This window comes from Pongo pygmaeus, chromosome 4 (genome assembly GCF_028885625.2).
Source record: "Pongo pygmaeus isolate AG05252 chromosome 4, NHGRI_mPonPyg2-v2.0_pri, whole genome shotgun sequence".
Lineage (NCBI taxonomy): Eukaryota > Metazoa > Chordata > Mammalia > Primates > Hominidae > Pongo > Pongo pygmaeus.
Window position 1 is genome coordinate 162,370,382 of NC_072377.2, and position 24,436 is coordinate 162,394,817.

At 43.9% G+C, this 24,436-nt stretch overlaps 1 protein-coding gene across 2 annotated transcripts in view; it reads right to left on the reverse strand.

The window, feature by feature from the left end:
- ADAM19 (ADAM metallopeptidase domain 19) overlaps nt 1-24,436 on the reverse strand; it is a 98,189-nt gene that overhangs the window by 67,514 nt on the left and 6,239 nt on the right. For both annotated transcript variants that reach the window (XM_054489085.2, XM_054489084.2), the window contains exon 3: nt 19,354-19,424. In XM_054489085.2, coding sequence (XP_054345060.1) covers nt 19,354-19,424 — 71 coding nt within the window. The remainder of the gene's footprint in view (nt 1-19,353; nt 19,425-24,436) is intronic.

The following is a 24,436-nucleotide window of genomic DNA, read 5'->3' on the forward strand; positions in this document are numbered from 1 at the left end:
TTACATTATATACCAAAGGATGTTTGGATGAGCACCACTGACTCCTTTGGCCAGCAGGGTCTTTACTTAATCCTCTTCAGGCCTCCCTCATGGCTGCCTCTATGAAGATGGGTAACCTCTCTGCACAAATAGAGCTGACTTCTTGAGATCAGACAACTTAACTGGCAGGGACCTGAGGGGCCCTCAAAATGGCTCACCCAAGAAGAGTTCACAAATTTGTTTTCCAGTGTCCCGAATAGCCCATTATGTGTATTTGTTGGAATTAGATAAGAACAGTTCGGGGAAATGAGGTGCTACCTTTACTATTTCTGAGAAAAATCTAAAAGCGAAAATGGTGAGTAGGAGCAACTTCTCTAGCAACCAGTTTTTGGTAAATAACCACAGTGTTTATCAGATTAGCCGATACCACAGAAAACCTGAAGGGAAAGACGAATGTAAGAGGGTATGAGGAAACAGCCACATCATAAAGAAAAACGGTGTGGATAAGACACAGGGGAAATGAAGAGAAGGACCCCCTGAGATCACTGGAGCTGTGAGAATGTGCTTAGAAAAAAGGGAATAAGTGGACCACTCCCTGAAACTAACAAACAAACATAAAACAGGTAGGTGAGGACCACAAACCAGCCTGCTAAATGTAGGTGCTTAGCCCTTTTTAGGCTCTGATTAAATATCCCAGTAACTTTCATAAACTTGCCCAATGTTTCTTAGCATTCTAAGACACAGACCACACCCAAAGCATAAGTCAAGGATGTCAGAACTTGGAAAGCCCTCCTAGATCATAGTGGATACCTACTGTCGGAGCCTGCCCAGCATCCATGCCACCTTCTCGAGATAACAGTGTCCCTATTTGCATCTAAAGAAATACTCCCCTCTCGTTGCATTGCTGACTAGGGCACCTGGAGTTGGTCAAGGTCCCTGCCCTTGCCTTGCCAAATGAATGCTTCATGATACGCCTGGACAGTCAGATCTCATCTCGGAATTTCAAGATGATAGTACATGAAGGGACCGTCTATTCATTCTGGGATCTCAACCTTTCCAGACCTTAGTTTTTCAATTTCTCCCTCATTCTATGCGTTGCCCCATATCCTTTCCAAAAAGATTGCTTAGGAGAAGCGAGGGTTAGTGTGTAAGTTACAGAGTCTACCGCAATGAAACATTATTTATATACCACCCTCTCTGCCCAACCCTGACCTCCATTTTTACATATGAAGAATCTGAAAAAAAGCAAAAGCAACTTGCCCAGCATCACACAGTTTTTGTTTCTAAACCCATCATCTCAATAAACTAGAGTAAGCTTAAATGTCAGTGGTAGACAAGCCAAGAGTTGGGCCATCCAGACACACCCAGAAGGCAGAGAGAAAGGCTATTCATGCAATCTCATGAATAACTGCATATTAAAGGGTGTAATGTGGTACAAACTGCAGGCCACCTGGCATCGGGAGGCCAGAGTTTCTCACAGCTTGATTTCATCACTATTTGCTGGGGGTCCTTGGACAAGATGCAGCACCTTTCCTGAGCATCAGGCCCTGCAAGCCCTGCATCTGCAAGTCCACTTGCACATTCCACAAACATTTATGGAGGTCTGTGATATGCAGGCACTATGCTAGGGGATGGGGCTTCAGCAGCCGATGAGGCAGGCCTAGGTTTCCTGCACCTCTCCTGGCTTGGCACCTGCAGCTCCCAAGTGCTTGGCAAATGCTGACACCATGCAGAGGGCAGGTGTCACTGTCTGGTCCCCAGAAGGCACTGTTTCATAGCTCATCTTCCTTCCTGGAACAGCTGCAAACCAGTGTGGTAACCAATTTCTAGTTTCTCCTAACAAGCTGTCTACACAGTTATGGAGAAGGGATGTGTATGTGCACGCACACGTGTGTGCATGCGTGTGAGTGTGTTGCGAGCAGAGAGCAAGGCCAGTCTAGGGATCAGGAATTAAGGATACTCACTCAACATGGCTGCCCTCCTTCTCCAAACCCATATTCCTATCACCATATCCCTGAGAGGCCAGTTTGACCTTTGCATTCTTACCCAAGCCCCAAATCTAGCATCAGTGAGTCAAGAGATAAAAAGCTTCTAGAATACAAAGAGCCTGACATTCTTCCCAACACTTAGATCACCCTTTTCCCCAGCACTCCAGTCTCCCTCCAAAGGAGTGCCTTTCCATGACTTGCCCTTCCCTTCCCCAGAAGGGGGGCCTTGGAAAAAGAAACCATGCTTGATATAATGCAGCCATTATAGCTCCTTGGCCCTTCTGGCCCTCTCCCCAGGGAGACTGATGCAAGAGGAGAAAATTTGGAGACTGCCAGTTTTCTGCAAGGAGGAAAGGGGGGAAGTGAGACACATGGGAGCCATGGAAGAGGCTGGAAAAGAGCCACAAGTACAGAAGTCATAAAGACCCCATTTCTCCTTCAACCGGCTGAGGAAAGTCCGGCCCAGCTCCACCTACTCAATGATATCATTGTTTTCAACAAAAGCCGGTTTCAGAAACCCTAGAGAGGTCTCCGATGAAGCCTCAGCTGCTGGAATGGGCAGAGGTCTCACCAGTTCCTAAGAGACCAAGTGCTTAGAATTTTAGATAAGGAGGAAAAAACAGAGAAAACCAGGAAAGGCAAAGATTTTGCTTCTGCTGGGCCTGTCAGCATTATGGAAAGAGTACAGGACGCTGCTTTTCACATAGGTTTTATTATTGCATCCCCACGATGATCCTGCCAAGTTGGTGACTAGGAATTATTACCTAGTCTAATTAGTCTATTGAGTCTAATTACCTATCTAATGAGAAAACTAAAGATCCAAGGAAAGAGGTGGCTTGTCCAAGGTCCCACCACAAGCTAAGGAAAACTCCGGGGACAGACACCACCATTGCTGTGGTTTGAATGTGTCCCCCCAAAAGCCTGTGTTGGAAACTTAATCCCCAGTGCAACAGTGTTGGAAGGTAGGCCTGATGAGGAGTGATTAGGCCATGAGGGCTCCACCCTAATGAATGGATTAATGCTGTTATAAAAGGGCTTGAGGCTGCAAGTTTGCTCTCTTGCTCTTTTATTCATGTGCTATCTTGCCCTTCTGCCTTTCACCATGGGGTAGCATAGCAAGAATGCCCTCACCAGATGCTGGTACCTTGATGTTGGACTTCCCAGCTGGCAGAACTGTGAGAAACAGATTTCTTTTCTTTATAAGTGACCCAGTCTCCAGGATTCTGTTTTGCCAATGCAAAATGAATTAAGACAACTATCCTGCTACTTATTCAAGCTAGAAATTTTGGACTGTTCCTTGAAACCACCCTCTCCCTCAGCCCACATGCAACCCATTTCCCAGTTTCCATGATTCCACCCTATAAATATCTCTGGAATCTATCCTCTTCTCTTTATATCAGCTACCTTTTCCCTAAATTAGTCCTTCTCAAATGCGTTTTGGATGCTGTCACTCTGTGACTTTTAAAATATTCTTCATCCGTTTCCCATTGCCCTAGAGATAAAAGCCCAAACTTTTTAAGGTGCCTACAAGGCCCTTTAAGGACTCACCTCTGCCTGCCTCACCAATTTCTTCTCTCATCATTTCCTTCCTCCTGCTCTCTGTTCTAACTATAGAGAACTTTTCATTTTCAATGTCATTCTTGCCTTTGGGCCTTTGATCCTGTGATTTGTGCTGCTTGGCACATACTCCCTATGGTATGAGCCACCTCTGTCACACTCTCCACCACCACCACACTCCCCCTTTTCTTTACTTCCTCCTATCAGACTTCCCGTGCCCCCAATCCAGGGGAAGTTCCCCTTCCCCATGTGCCTACAGTACCCTCTACTTCCTCCCTCCTAGCAGGTCCCACGTTATTCTGTAACTGTTTAATTATCTGTCCCCTCTACTAAGTTCTAAGCCCCATGATGGCAGAGACTATTTTGATCACCATTGATTCTCCCGCGAATAACCAGGACCTATCCCAGTGCCTGCCACATAGTTGGCACTCACAATATTTGTTTAATGAAGGAAGAGAAGAAAGGAATGACATAAATTAGGAATTCTCAATGAGTAGTCCAGAGCTCAAGCCCAGTACACTGGGGAGAGACTTGCCAGAAAAGCCAGGGATTCTCTGACTCAATACCTGCCCCAGTTGAGTTTGTGCAAGACCTAGCAACTTGCCCCATAGTATCCAGAAGACTATTCACTTAGTTTATTCAAGGGGTCAGCCAAAGGTCTGTGTATGTCACTGAGTTCTAAATAAAGAAAAAGCAAACCTTAATTGCTCAAAATCAAAAACATCTCCTGGGTGAAATGTAAATGTAGTTTCATTTTCAGGCCAGAATCTGTCCAGGGGCCACATTGTCAGCCTCCTCTCATTTTTCTCCAGGATAGTCATGCTCCATTGCCCAAGCACAAAGGGTAAAGAGTAGGAAACACCCTCCAATTTCCAGAGAGCCTAGATGAAGAGTTTAATCCATCCTCGGAGCTGGGAGAAAAGAGAAGGCTGAAAGGGCCTCTCCCAAATCCAAATGTATATCCATAAATCCTTCTGCATCCCACCCACCAGCCTTGCATCTCAGGAGGCTTCCCCATCTACAGAAGTTGTGAAGAAGCCATCAATGCCTTGTGCTCAGCCCCTTCCAATCCATGGGCTCCATCCACCAAGTACACCTCCATCCTCTTGGCTCAGCCCAAATTGTTCTTCAGTGGGGAGGGGTGGGAGGAAAGCTGCTTCTCTTCCAAGGTGTAGAAATACAGCCTAGCTTTTAAGTGCACTTCAAGTATGTTTCCTAGAAGTAGCTCACCTACTTCCCTGACCACATGGGTCTACCTGAGCCAAGAGAATGCAACTCAAAGTCAAAAATGGGAGAATTAAAATATTGAGCTCTATGCCACTCAAATCCTCTGGTAGCCCACCAGTGGAAGAAAAAGCAACCTGTTCCTCAACCTCAACATATCATTCTTCTGAATTCAAATGATTTGGCTAGTTAGGGATACTAAATTCCCAAAAGATTAGTAGCACTACAGTTTTACGTTCCCTTTGATCCAGACCAAACATTTACACATTATTTTCTCAGTCTGAATTCCTTTCTCATTCTCCATTCATCTCATCTCCCTCCCTCATCAAAAGCCTCCCCTCATTCTGCAAGACAATATTCCAAGTAACCCTCATTAGGGAAGGCTCCCCTCTTCCCCAGTAACAAATTCCCATTCCTCTTGCCTTCGCAGTTCTTTACTTTCAATTCTATCATGTAAATTTGTAATCTGTCTTAGATTATTCTGTTTGCATGTTGTTTTCTCTCCCACAGAGTCTAAACTGCCAGAAGGTAAGAATATCCTGTTTTCATGCCTAATCTCTACAGCACCTAGCACAGGACTCTACATAGAGGTGTTCAATCAGTATCCCCTGAAATCAAACTTGTAGAATGGAGAAAAATTAGCTCCAGCTTAAAAGGCAGATCTATCAACTAATGAATGGATTAACAAAATGTGGTATATCTATATAATGTAATACCATATAGCAATAAGAAGAAAGACTGATACATACTGCAACATGAATAAACCTCAAAAACTTTACCCGAAGTGAAAGTAGCCAGTCAAAAAGACCACATATTGTATAATCCCATTTACATGAAACATCCAGAATAAGTAAATCTAGAGACATCAGATTGCCAGCTTCATAGGACTGACGTGGGGTTGGGGAGAACGAAGAATAACTGTACTCGTTTTCTAGGACTACTGTAACAAAGTGTCACAAACCAAGTGGCTTAAAAATCGGAAGTTTATGTCACACAGTTCTTGAGGCTAAAAGTCCAAGATCAAGCTATCATCCTCTCTCTGCAGGTGCAAGGAAAGGGCTTATCCCAGGCCTCTCTCCCAGCTTCTGAGTTCCTTCGCCTGTGGTGGCATAACTCTAATCTTCACATGGCATTCTCCCAGAGTGTGTGTCTGTTTCCAAACCTCCCTCTTCTAAAAGGACACCACTCATGCTGGATTAGAGACCTGCCATACTCCAGTATGATCTCATCTTAACTAAATACATCCACAACTCAATTTCCAAATAAGGTCACTTTGAGGTACTGGGGATAAGGACTTCAACATATGAGTTTGGGGGGACACCATTCAACTCATAACACTGCTGATGTTTTCCTTTTGGAGTGGTGAAAATGTTATAAAATCAGATTATGGCGATGGCTGCATGACTTTGTAAATATACTAAAACAGATGAAATTGTATACCTTAAATGAGTGAACTATATGGTATGTAAGTTATATCTCAGTAAAACTGTTTGGAAAAAAAAAAGACAAGAGAGCTTGGGTTTAAAGAGTCTGCCCAAGCTCAATAATCAACTCAATGGTGTGTTTGGGAAAACAGGATCTCTCAACAAGGGTAGTGAGATACAAACTTGCAGAGAAGCCAAGGGCAACTTGCCTTTATATATCCACGTTACATGTAAATTCTCTTTGACTCAGTTGGGTATACAGTGATTCATAACATCATTCTCTCTACTCGGCACGTTTGATAATTTTTCATCATAAGAAACTGTAAGAGTTAATCATGCATACACATAGAATATAATATCACACAGCCACGAAAATGATATGATAGTCTCTTCAATAAATGATGGGAAAACCATATGCAGAAGAATAAAACTAGACCCCTATCTCTCATTGTATACAAAAATCAAATCAAAACGGATTAAAGACTTAAATCTAAGACCTCAGGCCAGGCACAGTGGTTCATGCCTGTAATCCCAGCACTTTGGGAAGCCGAGGCAGGCGAATCACCTGAGGTCAGGAGTTTCAGACCAGCCCGGCCAACATGGTGAAATCCTGTCTCTACTAAAAATAAATTAATTAGCCGTCGTGGTGGTGCATGCCCGTAATCCCAGCTACTCAGGAGGCTGAAACAGGAGAATCAATTGAACCAAGAAGGCAGAGGCTGCAATGAGCTGAGATTGCGCCATTGCACTCCAGCCTAAGCAACGGAGCATGATTCTGTCCCCCCAGCCCCCCCAAAAAAAAAAAAAAAAAAAGACCAAAAAAACTAAGACCTCAAACCATTTAACTGCTACAAGAAAACATTGGGGAAAATCTCCAGGACATTGGTCTGGACAAAATTTCTTGAGCAATACCCCACAAGCACAGGCAACCAAAGAAAAAAATGGACAAATGGGATCACAACAAGTTAAAAAGCTTCTGAACAGCAAAGGATACAATCAACAAAGTGAAGAGACAACCCAAACAATGGGAGAAAATATTTGCAAACTACCCATCTGACAAGGGCTTAATAACAAGACTATATAAGGAGTTCACACAACTCTATAAGAAAAAAAACCTAATAATCCAATCAAAAGATGGGCAAAAGCTTTGAATAGACATTTCTCAAAAGAAGGCATAAAAATGGCAAACAAGCATATGAAAAGGTGCTCAACATCACTGATCTCCAGAGAAATGCAAATCAAAACTACAACGAGCTGGGTGCCATGACTCATGCCTGTAATCCCAGCACTTTGGGGTGGATCACTTGAGACCAGGAGTTTGAGACCAGCCTGGTCAACATGGCAAAACCTCATCTCTACTAAAAATACAAAATACAAAAAAATTAACCAGGTGTGGTGGCGTGCACCTGTAGTCCCAGATACTCAAGAGACTGAGGCACGAGAATCGCTTGAACCCAGAAGGCGGAGGTTGCAGTGAGCCAAGATCGCACCACTGCACTCCAGCCTGGGGAACAGATCAAGACTCTGTCTCAAAAAACAAAACAAAAAAAACTACAATGAGAGATCATCTCACCCAGTTGAAAGATAGGCAATAATAAATGCTGGTGAGGATGTGGAGAAAAGGGAACCCTTGTGTACGTTGTTGGTGGGAATATAAATTAGTACAACCACTATATCATGCTACCATATGATCCAGCAATCCCACTGCTGGGTATAGACCCAAAAGAAAGGAAATCAGTGGGCCAGGCGCGGTGGCTCATGCCTGTAATCCTAGCACTCTGGGAGGCCGAGGCGGGTGGATTGCCTGAGCTTATGAGTTCGAGACCAGCCTGGGCAACAGGAGTTTGAGACCAGCCTGGGCAACAAGGTGAAACCCTGTCTCTACTAAAAATACAAAGAGTTAGCTGGGCATGGTGGTGTGTGCCTGTAGTCCCAGCTACTTGGGAGGCTGAGACAGGAGAATTGCATGAACCTGGAAGGCGGAGGTTGCAGTGAGCCGAGATTGAGCCATTGCATTCCAGCCTGGGTGACAGAGCAGGACTCTACTCAAAAAAGGAAATCAGTATACTGAAGACATATCTACGCTCCTGTGTTTGTTGCAGCAGAGTTTACAATAGCCAAGATTTGGAAGCAACCTAAGTCTCTATCTGGGATGAATGGATAAAGAAAATGTGGTACATATACACAATGGAGTACTATTCTGCCATAAAAAAGAATGAGCTCCAGTCATTTGCAACAACATGGATGGAACTGGAGATCATTATGTTAAGTGAAATAAGCCAGGTACAGACAGAAAGACCAACATCCCATGTTCTCACTTATTTGTAAGATCTAAAAATCAAAATAATTGAACTCCTGGGCAGAGAGAGTAGAAGGATGGTTACCAGAGGCTGGGAATGGTGTAGTGGGGAGATGCAGATAGTTAATGGGTACAAAAAAGAATAGAAAAAATGAATAAGACCTATTATTTGATAGCACAACAAGGTGACTACAATCAATAATGATTTAACAGTACATTTTAAAATAAAGAGTATAATTGGACTGTTTGCAATGGAACAGATAAATGCCTGATGGAATGGATACCCTTTTCTTCATGATGTGCTTATTTCACATTGCATGTCTGTATCAAAACATCTCTTGTACCCCATAAATATATACACTTACTATGTATGTACTCACAAAAATTAAAAATTAAAAAAGGAAAAGATAAAATTACTGAGATTTGTTTTATGGGCTAAAAAGTAAGTAAAAATAAAACTTCTAATTAATTTTTTTAAATATGATAAAGGTACATGGAGACATATTTCTAATATACTCATGATGTGAAATGGTACATTCAACCTTTGGGGAGGTATCTGTTGTTGTATAAATGCAAAATGGTACATTCAGCCTTTGGGGAGGTATTTGTGGAGTAAGAGGTACAACTTGTCAAAATTTAAAAGCGTTTTAATTGTGTACTCCATAGGATCCTGTAACTCTATATCTAGGTATCAGTCCTACAGAAATACTTGCAAATGTGCTTAAAGATTATGTACAATCCTATTGCTAGGATTATTTGTAATAACAAGAAATCAGAAACCTAACTGTCAGTTAATAAGGAAATTAATAAATTTTGATCCATCCATTCAGTGGAATCCTATGTCACCATTAAAAAGAACGAAACAGGTCTATAAATGTGCTCATGTGGAAAGACACTGAAGACAAAAAATAAAAAAGCCAATTATAAAATAGTATATAAAGTACGATACCATGCATTTAAAAACTCTGTAACTTGTTTAATTTTTCTCTGAAGTTTTATTATGAAAAATGTCAAACATTCCAAAAAGTTCCATGTAAAATCTTTTAAATGTTTTTATAATGCCCATGCTATATTTCCAAGTGAAAAAAAATAGGTTACAAAACCAAGAATACAGTATGACCTCATTCGTATATAAATATACATAGGGATTTTTTAAATCTACATAAAATATTAAGTTCATGGTAAATGCTCACTCCCTGAATGCCAGCTATTGTTGTTATCTGAAGGTAAGCAGCCTGATGATAAAGGGATCCCCAAACCCAAGCATCCTGACTTCTTCCAAGTCCACAGCTTCCCTTAGTTCGGATAAGGGTCCATCTAAGGCCAACAGGGCAGTTGACAGCTTCCTCCCATTCATTTTACCCCGTGCTTCTGCTGAAGAGCAGCCAGGAGAAATAAGCTTGAGACAAAAGAAAACCGTGGACATCCTTCCTGGCTGCACAGGCAGCCCTGGCTGCGGGTCCCTGGAAGGAGAGCCGGAACCAGTGAACAAATCCCAACCTCATATTGGACAGTTCAGAGCCTCATCTCATTCTGCAGGCACAGAAAAGAGGTACAGTTTGGCCCACTGGAGAACACTGCAAAGCAGTGTTTTCGAGATACAATTAGGTCAAACTGGGCATCGCTGGAGAGCAGAAGTAATTTCCTCCCAGGGGCAATGGGTTTTAAGGTCAACTCTTCTTAATTACATTTGGAAACCAACTCAGGGGAATTCCCTCTGACTTCATTCTTAAATGTTTTTCTGACCCTGCAAAACACAAATAACAGTGTCTATTTATTGTGCTCTCATAGTGCACCAGGCACCCTGTAAATCCCTTAAGAGCATTACATTATTGAATTCCACACACATCCTATGAGATTATTATCCCCATCACGTAGAAGAGAAAACTGAGACTCTCAAAGGTTGAGCAACTTGCCAAAGCTTACACCTCCAGGTAGTGCAAAGAGCCAAGCTCGGGATGCACACCTGCCTGGATTACACTATCACATTACACTGACACGCAAATTCTAACCAGGGCCTGGGAAAGGTAGGAGGAAAGGGAAGGGGGAGAGTAGAACAACGGAGCAGAAATGCCAGTGCTAACTAAAGAAGAGCCCAAAGCATACTGAGCCGGGACTATGCATCTGAGAGGCAATATACTGCCTCAGTTAAAAGCCTGGACTTGGGAGTCAAACAGATCTGGCTTCACATCCTGGCCCTGCTCTTCCTACCCACATGACTTTGAGCAAGTCACACTGCTCCACACCTGAGGGTCCCCAATTGCCAAACAGGGCTAATATACGAATCTACTCTTCATTGGTTGGTTGTGACAAGTGAAGTAGATGACCCATGTAAATACCAGAGTACGATGCCTGTTATACAGGCATCTCCTACTTTTTAGCTATCACCATTTGTTAATATGTGACAATCATTCCTAGTTATCCTCAGCCAGAAGTTCCCTAAGGGCAGACAGAGCATCAGAGAACATGACCCGGAACTTAGGTAATGTAGATAAGCAATAACCACACAGATTATTGCTCAATATGTTTTTTTCTCTTGTCATTTTCATGCTTGAAGAAAGCTGCAAGAGCCACATGTCACGGCTTGCATCCCCAAAATACTTGAAAACATTTGTTCTGGACTTTGCATTAATACAAATTAAAATGTATTGAAAACCTGCTCGCTATGTGCCAGACGTTGTACTAAGCACATTGTAATACATTATCTCCTAACCTCACAAACCCTGTGTGTGTGTTTCCTGGGGCTAGTGTGTAATAAATTGTCACAAATTTGGTGGCTTCAAACAACAGAAAGTTGCTTTCACACAGCTCGAGAGGTCAGAAGAATGAAATCGGTATTACTGGGCCAAAATCAAGGGGTCAGCAGGGCTGCACGCCCTCTGGGAGAATCTGTTCCTTGCCTCTTCCAGCTTCTCCTTGGCTCGTGGCTACACCACTCTAATCTCTGCCTCTGTGGTCACATCACTGTCTCCTGTTCTGTCTATAGTCAAATCTCCTTCTGCCTCCCTCTTACAAATATATTTGCCATTGTATTTAGGGCCCATCCAGGTAATCCAAGATAATCTTCCCATCTCAAGATCTTTAACTTTGTTGTTGTTGTTGTTTGAGACAGAGTCTCGCTCTGTTGCTGAGGCTGGAGTGCAGTGGTGTGACCTCGGCTCACTGCAACCTCTGCCTCCCAGGCTCAAGCAATTCTTCTTTACCGCAACCTGTTTTATCAGCAAGGTTTTTATAACCTGTTTTTGTTTTTTTTTTTTTTGAGATGGGGTCTCACTCTATTGCCCAGGCTGGAGTGCAGTGGCACAATCTCAGCTCACTGCAACCTCTGCCTCCCAGGTTCAAGCAATTCTTCTGCCTGAACCTCCCGAGTAGCTGGGATTACAGGGGCGCACCACCACACCCAGCTAATTTTTGTATTTTTAGTAGAGACTGGGTTTCACCATGTTGGTCAGGCTGGTCTCGAACTCCTGGCCTCCGGTGACCCACTTGCCTTGGCCTCCCAAAGTGCTAGGATTACAGGCGTGAGCCACCGCACCCAGCCTCAAGATCTTTAACTTAATCACATCTGCAAAGATTCTGCCACATGTTCCAGGGATTCAAATGTGGTTATCATTGGAGGGGAGAGGGTGCATTTTTCAGCCTTCCACACCCTGCAATGAAGGCATCAATGTCTCTATTTTCTATGCAAGTGCTATAATGTAGTAAGAGGCAGGCAGGCCTGAGTTTGACTCCTGGCTACGCCCAATACTGGGTAAATTACTTAAACTCCTCATGCTTGAGTTTCATTATAAAATGCAGACAACAACATCTCATTCAAAGGGTTGCCATGAGGATTCAATAAGACACTGTGTGAAGTGCCTTTTCCGAGGTATCCATTCTCAGCAAATGCTCACAGAGCAGTGAGTATTATTACTATTATTTGAGACAGCGTCTGGCTCTGTCAACCAGGCTAGAGTGCGGTGGTATGATCCCAGCTCATTGCAACCTCCACCTCCTGGGCTCAAAAGATCCTCCCACCTCAGCTTCCTGAGTAGCTGGGACTACTAACAGTAGTATTACTATGAATACAGATGAAGAAGTAAAACTTAGAAGGCAAGTGACTTACCAAAGACCATCCAACCAGGAAGTGTCAGTATCTGGAATTGAATCAGGGTCTCTGAGACCGAAGTCCAAATCTACTCTACTCTGTGGAATAGGATGTTTAAAGCTTGTGTGCACAAGGCTTTCAGAATCAACACATCTAGGCTATTTCAATTTTGGATGCTCTCTGATACCTTAGGCAAGTGTATCATGAAGCTGCATCCCTTCAGATCACCAGACTTATTACTGAGTCTGAGCTTAAGCAATGGACCCTAAGAAAGTGATATCATGTTTCCAACAATTTAGAAACAATGGTGTCTTAGTCCATGCTGGCTGCTATAACAAAACTGCATAACCTGGGTAGCAAATAAGCAACAAATTTACTTCTCACAGTCCTAGAGTCTGGGAAGTCCAAGATCAAGGGATCAGCAGATTTGGTGTCTAGTGAGGGCCCTCTCTCCGGTTCATAGATGGTAGCTGCTAGCTGTGTCTTCACCTGGGGGAAAAGGTGAGCTAATTCTCTGGGGTCTTTTCTATCAGGGCACTAATCCTATTCATGAGAGCAGAGCCCTCATAAACGAATCATATCCAAAAGGCCCCACCTCCTAATACCATCACCTTGGGGACTAGGACTTCAACATAAGAATTTGAAGGGAGACAGAAACATTCAGTACATTGCAAATGGAGACCCTGCTTATGCTGGGGTGGGGTTGAGAGTTTGGCTTATAAAAAATCACATCAGACTGGCTGGCAATCCATTTGTTCTGCAATTCCGGGCATTTGGGACAACATGGGAATTGCAAATGAAATCATTCTCAGTCTACAAAGCTACAATTAGAAACTACATCTCAAACAGGACTACCAGGTCTCTCTGGGACGGCGTGCCTAGCATAGCACTTGGAATTTAAATCCACTCATGCATTCACTGCCTTCAGCGTCAACACAGCAGGGTTAAACCAGTTCTTGATACTTCCAAAGAACATGTGAAGAAAATTTCAGACACCACAGGCAGCTCTCATCAAATTCTGGTGTCCCGACCCATTCATCCAACTGTTTCCTCAGCACCCATCTCCCTGGGTTATACAACCTTAGCCACGGGGAATGGGGAGTCCAGCTGTGAGTAGAGTTTGGAAAAACATTTTGAATACTTTAGGTCTGCCAAATACTTGGTTAAAGAATGATATCCTTTAATTTCTCGAGCCATGTGTATTTTAAGTGCAATGTAATCCATATGTCTATGACTCATTTAAATGCAACTCAGTGAAGCATGGTTTACTAAGAGCACTGGGATACCATCTAAGCCTTTTGAAGCTGCTCTTTGATCCAGGAAATTGAATTTTGCCAACAACAAATGAAGCTCCTGACAAGAGAGGGTCAAAGAGAGCTGTCCTTTATCCTAGGTAAGATGTTAAAGTCTACTCTTGACCCGAGAGGAAGCTGGGAGGGTGGAGGTGGGGAGAGCTCCACTGCCTAAGTGGTATTCAGCGTTTTGCTTTGGGTCTGCTACTATTTCTACCAGGTCTTCTTGAAAAAGAAGTGCAGGAATAAGAGATGGCAACTAATCTGCCCCGTGAAAAATTCCTTTCTTGCCTGCTAATTCTGCCCTTCTTCAATTCCACCAGTATTATGCAATCCCAATTGTATAATGGACTTGAGGAAAAACGAGAATATTAGGGAGCTAGATTACTCCATTAGCACTGAATGACTGTTAATTTTCCAGATTGTAGCTTGATTTCCAGGACAACAAAAGCCTTCTCCTTCCCTATGATATCACTGAAGGACTGATAAGAAGTTAGGGATAGGAAGAAAGATTAAAGTTGGAAGTAATGATGGGTATTAAAATCAGTAAACCTCTAAATGCCCAAACTCTGCCTTGACAACTGCTGTTCCCCAGGTGGTTTGGAGGTAGACATACTCACAAAAGAAAACAAAAGCCCATTCTTATTAACCAAACTTGAGCAAACAGGATATCTCTTTAGCTAACTGGGCTGAAGCACAAATGGATGGGGTGACACCAAAGGACGTCTCTCCCTTTCTCAAGCCATCATCATTTGGACTTGAGGAAGGACAGTATATTGAAGAGATGAGAGTCCTAGAATGTGTTTAAGATACTAGAAGACAGAAGCATATGGCCAAAGAGCCTCTGGGCAAAGTGCCTACTAGTTGAGCCATTCATTTGCTTTTGAAGGTGATCTTGTAATAGAGTGATCCTGCTCACTAGTAATGCGGCCCAGTGAGCATCCAGGAATCTGGTTGAGCAATTCAGTGTGCCCTCCTTTTGGGAAAAAGCCAAGAAAGGACAGGAGATGGCACTGGGGCTCACACAGCCCTGTTCATCTCCCTGGATGCCTGTAGCTAACTAAGGAGGATTCCATTTGATTTCAGCAAACAAGTTTTTGTCAAATATGGGTTCCTGGGTTGGTGAGGTAGCCTCAGGACATGGGTAAAAGAACATGGAGAAAAAATATGGATTAATGCTCAAATCTGTGGGTTGTGCAAACAGCAGTCTATAATTTCTGCCCTGTAGTTTCCCTTCTTGTATTTTCTGTTGCCTGAACCCGCGGGTTCTGACCTAGAAGTTCGTCCCCAACTTCAACGTCCCGTGATTTGGGGCACCTTTTTCCTTTACCCCACTGCCCACTATTTCCCAGGATGTCTCCACAAGTAGAGCAAATTTCCTGAGGCAGAGACTTCTTTTGCATTTTTATACTCACAGAGCATCCTGTAAAGAGGTAGTACAGGAAGAGCCTTCAGAGCCCATCCGGGGCCAAAATCTGCATTTTACAGATGAGAAAGCTGAGGCTCAGGGGAGCTGGCTGGCTTTTTGACCAATTCCACATCATCTGTCTCTGAGGTCAATGCCATGTCCACTGTACCACACTGCCTCAATCACAAGTTTCTCCAACAGCAGCTATGTACCAATCTTTGCAAACTATGTGATTCCAAGTGTGTATAAATATTAAACAATGTAATATATACTTTATTAGAGCAGAAGACTGTCTTCATGACATCCAGTTGAGTTCAAAAAAGGAAATGCTGGAGCAATATGTCTGACACAATCTCATTTCTGCTCCTCCCTCCCCAACAAAAATAGCAGCTTCTGTGTGACTGTGTCTGTATGTGATTGTGTCTGTGAGGATTCATGTGCATGTTCTTGTATGCATAGAAAAGGTCCAGGGTTTGCTCACCAAACAGCAGTGGATTTTCCTTGTGGGAGGGAAACTTTCATTCTTTTGTTTATTTGGAATTGCTACATGTTTTACAATGAGCATGCTTTGCTTTTGTTGCAATTTAAAAACAATGAGCAAGAACTAATCATAGCTACCTTGAGCTTGGAATACAAACAAGGCACTCTGCTAAGCCCTTCACCTGCACCATCTCATTTCATCCTCCCCGTGGCTCTATGACATGGGACTATAATTACACCCCAGATGTACAAACTGAGGCTTAAAGAGGCTACAAGGTAGTAAGTGGCAGAGCCAGGATCTGAACACAGGAATAACTGACACAAAAGCAATGCTCAGATTATCCCTAAAGGGTCACTGTTTTCACCTGCACTCAATAGAAAAAAGAATGTGTGCTTCTCACGGATGTAATCCATGAGTTGCTGAGTTGCTTCAAAGCAGAGACAGGCTGCCGGCTGCCGTGCTATTGTAGGACACCTCAGTGTGTCTGCCGCCTGAGCTGAAGCTCCCTTTGCTGTGTTCCCCCTCCTCTCCTGGCCCATGCCCCATGCCTTTCCATCCTCACCATTCTTGGCGATCTCTCCATGTATGAATTCCATTAAAGGCTTGCTCACTGCTATTTTGGGCCATGCATTAATACGTGGGCTTTGATTTGATGGGAGAAGGCCAGACACGGCAGGATGATGAAAAAGAAATTTAAAATGTCCTCTCCCTCCCCCCAGAGTCCCAGAAGCCCTTGCTCACCGCTCCTGGGAGACCTGAGAACCCAGTGTATGGGGAAATGTACAGAGGGAGAGTGGAAACCTTCATCATCTATTAGGGCCTTTGAACGTGGCTGTTCCCTCTCCTTGGAATCGTCATCTCTCAGCTGCCCATATGGCTCACTCCATCACCTCCTTCAGGTCTTGACTCAAGTATCAGTTCACCTGAAAGGCCTTCCCTGACTGCCATTCAGAAACAGCAGCTCCCTTTCTACCTCCACACTCCCCTGGCCCCACTCCCTGTGTTCCTCTGTCTCCTGCACAACACCCATCACCTGACGGACGGTGCTCTCACTTGTCTGCTTACCGTTTCCCACTAGAATAGAAGCTCCATAAAGCCTGAACTGTTTTATTCACAGCTTTATCCCCAGTACCTACACTGGTGCCTGAAATGTCACAGAGGCACGTAGATTAAAAAATAATAATAATAAATACGTTGATCGAGGAAGTTAAGAACCAGAGGCTGAGAAATGGCTTGGCCCAGGGCCTAGTTTCCCCCAAATATCATGAGATTATAGAAACTTCAATACAGTGATTTGAAAAATTAGAAAATCATCTCCCCCGCTCCAAAGCTGTTTTGAATCCGGACTTGCACGCACCATGAATGAGAAGGTTTTGGGAAATAAACACACTAGGAAGTCGTGTGCAGTTGGAGTTCCGCTCACTAACACATGTTCAAAACAAAAAGCCCAATTTGGATGAAAATAGCAGGAAGCCGTCCCCCAGGGACACCTGGTGAGGTCATATTGCTTGGCTCTGCTGCTTCCATTTTTACCAACTCTGCTGCCTTCTGCCAACTCAAGGAGGCCAGGAACCACATCCAGCCTCATGCGGCTCAATGGGAAACGAGAGTCTCTCGGAAAAGCAGATGCTAGAACCACAGCCCCGGGCTCTCCTCTGGAGCCTCAGTGTGGGACAATAAAAATCCCAACAGTGGCTGGCCACTCACCATGCACTGTGCAAGCACTTCCTGCGCTTCACCTCATTTATCCTCACAACCAACCCATAAGGCTGGCCTTATTACCCTCATTTTACAAACAAGGACACGAAGTTCCAAAAGATTTAGCCATTTGCCCTGGGTCACATTCTGTAACTCCAGACTCATACCAAGAATACACATGATCCTAGTTTCAGCTCTTTCATTTACTTGCTGGGTGGCCTCAGACAAATGCCTATCCCTCTCTGAATCAAAACTTCTGCATCCATAATTTCAGAGTTTTCTAAGATCATTCCATTCAGTGTTTTCTAAGGCATCTTGCTGCTTTAACTTCCTATGGTCTGTAGCAAATGTTTCAAAATAGGAGGGAAGGATAGAGACTTGAGTCCTGGGACTCCTGCTTGGCCAGTCCAACTCCTAAAGATTTTCCCACAACACCAACACTATCACTTGGGCTGACCAGAGGAAGCTGAAGGGCCACAGGCTCTACTTGGGGCAGAACAGGAGAGATTAGACACAGGCAGCAACAGGGAACACTTAGACTAGAGTTAATGGGAACAAAGCTGCCATGAGAAACAAAGGCAGATCCCCAAGAGACACAGTCAAGAACAAACCCTCTAAGGGCCTTTTCTTGTAGGACCAAAGGAAGACAACGCAAGGAAAAATCCAGGGCCAATAGATGCTGCACTGTCTAGGGATGCAGCTGGCCAGGTCTATTCCAGGGACACAGGAGAGAAGACACACAGCCTAAACTGGCTTTACTCTCAAGAGGAGAGGAACAAAAATGACTGTGACCCCCATCTTTTTGGCTTCCCGAGGCCACCATGTCCTGGAGGCAGAGGAAGGATGTGGATGAAGCCCTACCACTGCGCAAGCTGTGAGTTGTATTTTAACCACACTCGGGACACCACTCATCCTCCTTTGCAAGTGCCCAAAAAGCCCAAATTTGGAATAAATTATATTCCCCCTTTCCACCCAAGCCTAAAAGCTATTCCCATCCTTTTGTATACAGGAAGGTCCTTCTTCATCCTTTTCTTGGCAGTGATGCATTTGATTACTCATTGGCTTCCAGGGGGTTCTGGAGGCTGCCAAGAGGAGAAAGGCAGCTCTCCAAGCCATGCAGCCTTATCTGCGACGTCTGTGTGGCAGAACGAAAAGTGGGACGGTCGGTGGGGAAATACCAAATGTTTTCAGAGTCCCTTGGCCAAGTAAGGAGAGCTCTTCATGGCTAAGTAGATGGGGACTGGCCAAAGAATGAGCCACAGACATAGCCATGCATCGTGCCCATTCACCTCCTCCATTACATGAATCCAGATATGACTGCGTCTGATGGCAAATCAATGTGCAAGTGCCTCTGAGCCAGGCTGCCACCCAAGATGCATGAGGTTAGGAAGATGGAAGAGCTGGGCCCGATGAAGCCAGGAGGCTGTTGCCGATGCCCTGTTGACAAAATCTCAGATGCGGCTGAACCAGAACACATGGAACAATCTGAGTCTGAGGCTCCAAGCCCCAGCACACCCTGCTTTGCTCGCTCCTCTCTGCTGTTTTCCTCTAATCTCCTTCATTTCCTGCCACGCACTGAGCTGGCACTAGTAAGGCAGCTGCCAAAGACCTCCGGTCCATCCACTCCCTTAATCTCACACATACACAGACCTCTGTGTGCCTGCAGGGAACTCCAGCGGCCCCTGAAATACTGCCTAAGGAAATTTTAGCAACACATTTAGCAGTCCAGCAATCTCACATCAAGTCAAGAGGCTGTGGAAAGGCTCTGGCTTTGCAAGATGCTGCCTGAAAGGAACCAAGGACTGAGAGCTTGGGGTCACTCCATCAACTGCTTCCCTCCAGAACAGCGACACCTGCGTCCGGCGTTGACACAGAAGTTATTTGTTTCATTTTAGACAAAGGAGGAGTCCACTTACTCATTCTTCTCCAGGTCCAGGATCAGTTCTCGCCCTTCAGCCATTACCCTGAGCTCAGCTTTGAGTGGATGCTAAAAGTAACAACAAAACAATGTCAGTTCCTAAAAGCCGGCACCCAGGCTCCCAGGGTCGGGCACAGGATCTAGCACAGCGCTCCGACATTGATCCACAGGAAGTGAATGACCAAAGGTCAATTGCATTTCCAGCCCACATGTAAAATGACCTCAATCCCAGAATGACCCAAATCCTTCCCCCATCTGCTTTCTTCTGAAAGGCATAGGGAAGAAACCCTAGGCTGCAATGTGGTGTAAGTGTATGTATGTGGTGCGGTGAAGGGAAACACTGGAAAACACAATCTCCAGCAGTAAATGTCCTGCAGAGTCAGATCTGGATTCAAGCACCAGCTCTGACACCCGCAGCTATGTGAAGTCGGACATGTTGCTGAGCCTCCCCACATCTCAGTTTCTTCATGTATGATACAGAGATAGTAACAGTCAATTTGATGGGGATCTTGTAAGGATTGAGTGAGATAATGAGCATAAATAATGTATCACAGTGCCTGGCACATGGCAAGCCATGATACATGTTGCCTATTATCTTGTAAAATACTGGGGGATCCTCTTCGTAGTGGGTTCTTATTTCATTTTGGCTCTCCGTTTGAAAAAACCCAATCATCTCAGAGGAAGCAACTAAGAGATCCTCAAATTAAGGTTTTATAGGCCAAAAAGTAGATACATTTTACACATAAGCAGTTTGGTAGTGGCCACAGGTGCTACATATCCAGAACGGATCACTTAACATATACCGGTGGTTGATAAGCACAAAAACTATGTTCAACATCGCTAATAAACCACCTCCCCACCTCCAGAAAAAAAAAATTAAAAATAATAAGGTAACTTGAAAAAAATCAAAGTGCCAGAGGTTATCTAAAACTCGAAATCACAATGCACAATGCCCACTGTAAACTGGGCACTCGCAATACCTACCACTGAAAATTTAAACTGACGGCAACTCTCTGAAAGACAACATGACAGTATGCACCGAGAGTTTAAAAATGTTTAGACTCGACCGGGCACAGTGGCTCACGCCTGTAATCCCAGCACTTTGGGAGGCCGAGGCAGGCAGACCAGGAGTTTGAGACCAGCCTGGCCAACATGGTGAAACCCCCTCTCTACTAAAAATACAAAAATTAGCCAGGCATGGTGGTGGGCACCTGTGATCCTAGCTACTTGGGAGGCTGAGGCAGGAGAATTGCTTGAACCTGGAAGGCGAAGGTTGCAGTGAGCTGAGATCGCGCCACTGCACTCCAGCCTGGGTGACAGAGCGAGACACTCTCTCAAAAGAAAAAAAAAATGTTTAGACTCAGGAATGTGAGGCTGTTTGAAAGGAATAAATGGAGGCATAGGCAAAGGTTTGTACATAAGGACATTTATTACTTATAATAATGAATAATGGGCCAGGCGCGGTGGCTCACGCCTGTAATTCCGGCACTTTGGGAGGCCGAGACGGGTGGACCACTTGAGGTCAGGAGTTTGAAACCAGCCTGACCAACATGGTGAAACCCCGTCTCTACTAAAAATACAAAAATTAGCTGGGCGTGGTGGTGCACACCCATAGTTCTAGCTATTCAGGAGACTGAGGCAGGAGAATCGCTTGAACCTGGGAGGCAGAGGTTGCAGTGAGCCGAGATCATGCCACTGCACTCCAGCCTGAGCGACAGAGCAAGACTCTGCCTCAAAAAAAAAAAAAAAAGTAATGAATAATGAAATGTAACCTAACTGTCCTAAATATAACCTGTTAGAGAATGGTTAAATAAATGATGATCCATTCATATAACAGAAAACTGAATGACCATTAAAAGCAGCAACTTTAAGTAGTTGTTAAATTACTGACAAAATGTACACAATAATCATTAGTCATAAAGCTCAAAATACAACACTGAATATTTTATTTAAATACACTTTGCAAACGGGAAAATGTAGGGAGAAATAAGCCTAAAGGTTACCATAGTTAATGGGATCATGAGTTAATTTTGTTTTATTTTGCACATCTTTCCACATGTTTATAATTGCTTTCATAGTTTAAGAAAAGAACTTTTTATTAATCTCTTTTTACTTTATTATTGTGGAGAATTTCAAAGAAATTTAAAAACCAAGTCATAATAAATCTCCATGCTTCAACAATTCAACTTAAGGCTACTGAACTTTTTTCGAAGAAATAAATTATTTATTTAAAAAAGGATATTTACATATTTAAAACAGAACTGATTCTTTGGAGTGTTTTAAACATAAGCTCTCTATTTTGGGACTAAGGAACTGACAACTTTTTTTGAGACAGGGTCTTGCTTTGTTGTGCAGGCTGGAGTGCAGTGGCACAATCACGGCTCACTGCAGCCTCAACCTCCCAGGCTCAAGCATATTGAGTCGCTGGGACCACAGGTGCATGCCACCACACTGGGTTAATATTTTTAAATTTTTTGTAGATACTGGGGTATTACCATGTTTCCAAGGCTGATCTTGAACTCCTGGGCTCATGTGATCCTCCCAACTCAGCCTCCCAAAGTGTTGGTATTACAAGTGTGAGCCACCTCATCCAGCAGATAAATTCTTGAAGTCCCTTTCAATCCACAAAATCATTGCTAGCATAGAGCTTCTAGCCCTTCTAAGGTTGACCTCAAAGCTTAGTTCTTGCATGACTGAGAAAGTAGGTCACCTGTTCTGCCACCTCTGGTTAGAAGCCTACCTCTTCTAAGCACATTCCCCTTCCTCGCTGCAAACCCCACTCTGCATTAGGATTTGGGCATTTCTGAGACTTTGAGGTCACCAAGGGCTCTGATGAGATCTCAACATTCCGATCAAGGGCTCTTGGGCAACCCTGGCCATTGCCTAATTAATCGTATTACTTCATCTCAAGAAGGAACATTTCAAACCCACCGGAGTAGGAAGCTGGGGAGATGTTTGACCAACAACTTTCACTAAGAGATTCACTTCTCTGTTTGTCATGCCCTGATTCAGCTCTGCCAACACCTATTCTGGTTGCAGATCCTTTGCCACTTTATGGAGTTTTTGAGGCAGTGCCCTGCCCAATCACACTGAGCATCAGGGACCCCAGCCCCAAGTGGGCATTTAAGAAAGACCACACAGACCGGGCACAGTGGCTCATGCCTGTAATCCCAACACTTTGGGAGGCCGAGGTGGGCGCATCACTGGAGATCGGGAGTTCGAGACCAGCCTGACCAACATGGAGAAACCCCATCTCTACTAAAAATACAAAATTAGCCAGGCATGGTGGCGCATGCCTGTAATCCCAGCTACTTGGGAGGCTGAGGCAGAAGAATCGCTTGAACCCAGGAGGCAGAGGTTGCGGTAAGCCGAGATCACACCATTGCACTCTGGCCTAGGCAAAAAGAGTGAAACTCCTCTAAACAAAAAATAAATAAAAAAGAAAGAAAGACGACACAGCAACAGAGCTACAGCAATTCCCTCACACAAGAGCTAGGTAACCATGTGACTGCCCCCAAAGAAAATGAATACCGCCCCAAATCAAAGCACTATCTTCCCCTCCCCCAAAGAGACACAAGCTGCAGCAGGAATAGTAATCTTTTTTTTTTGACAGAGTCTTGCTCTGTCACCCAGGCTGCAGTGCAGTGGCCCAATCTTGACTCACTGCAAACTCCGCCTCCCAGATTCAAGCCATTCTCATGCTCAGCCTCCCAAGTAGCTGGGATTACAGGTGTGCACCACCACGCCTGGCTAATCTTTGTAATTTTAGTAGACGGGGTTTCTCCATATTGGCCAGGCTGGTCTCGAACTCCTGACCTCAGTTGATCCACCCATCTCAGCCTCTCAAAGTGCTGGGATTACAGGGCGTGTGCCACCATGCCCCGCCAGAAGTAATAATCTTTATTTTTATGTGGGTGATCCAAAAATAATTCTCTCTATTCTGGAAGGTGCTCAGGCACTGATATTTAAAAAAGGATGTTCCTTTTTTCTATGGGGCATTTCAAGCAAAACAATGAAACTGCATTTTAAGGATCTATGAAGCTTTTCTGTCCAGCTCTACTGATGAGCTTTTCTGATGAAACTCCACTCTGTATTAAGAAGAGGGACCATCAGCTCTCCTCTCCTAGGAAGCACAGTAAGCTGACCCACTATTTATACCTCTCCTAGGGATGGGTTAAAAATTCTTTCTCCTTCAGTCTAGATTAAATAGATCTTTAGCTCCATAGGGTATTGGAAATCTGTCCTATATTTGCATTCTCCTTAAGATCTAGTATAATATTTAGTATACAGTATAAGTATTCAGTTAATGTTTAATGAATGTGAGCTTTAAGTCAGTGATGAGAAAAAGAGAAGAAAAAAATGTTTAATGAGTGAATTAATTATATAAATGAGAATGAGAGGCCCAAGTGAAATCCAGCCTCTAGTCTCTCTCTCTTCAACATTCATTCATTTGTTCATTCAACAAATAGTTACGGTGCCAGGCACTATGCTGACTATTCCTACAGAATACAATGACCCATATGCTGGGCAGACAATGGTTGGGAACAAAGACAGGATCTGGTCCTCTGCTTTGTTCTCAGGCCCTTCCTGAGGATGCCCGGCATCCACATCTGGAGAGAACAAACAGCCTCTATAAAAAGTAGCAGGTCCATTCCTCGGGGGGTATGAATAGGTTGCAATACCCAAGATCTTAATTGTTAAAAGTAATCTGCTGTAGGATGACCATCCATTAATTTGTCGAGACTTTTCCTGAAGATATTTTCAGCTTCTCCTACTTTTTGATGAAATGAATTCCATGTGTTTACTGCCTTTAGGACAAAATGTTACTTGCTTTTATTTGTCCTGATTTTTTTTTTTTTTTTTTTTTGAGACAAGGTCTTGCATTGTCACTCAGACTGGAGGACAGTGATGCGACCATATCTTACTATAACCTCAAACTCCTGGGCTCAGGCAATTGTCCCACCTCAGCCTCCAGAGTAGCTGGGACTATGGGCACACACCCCTAGGCTTAGCTAATTTTCTTTCTTTCTTTTTTTTTTTTTTTTTTTTTTGGTAGAGATAGGTTCTCAGTATGTTGCCCC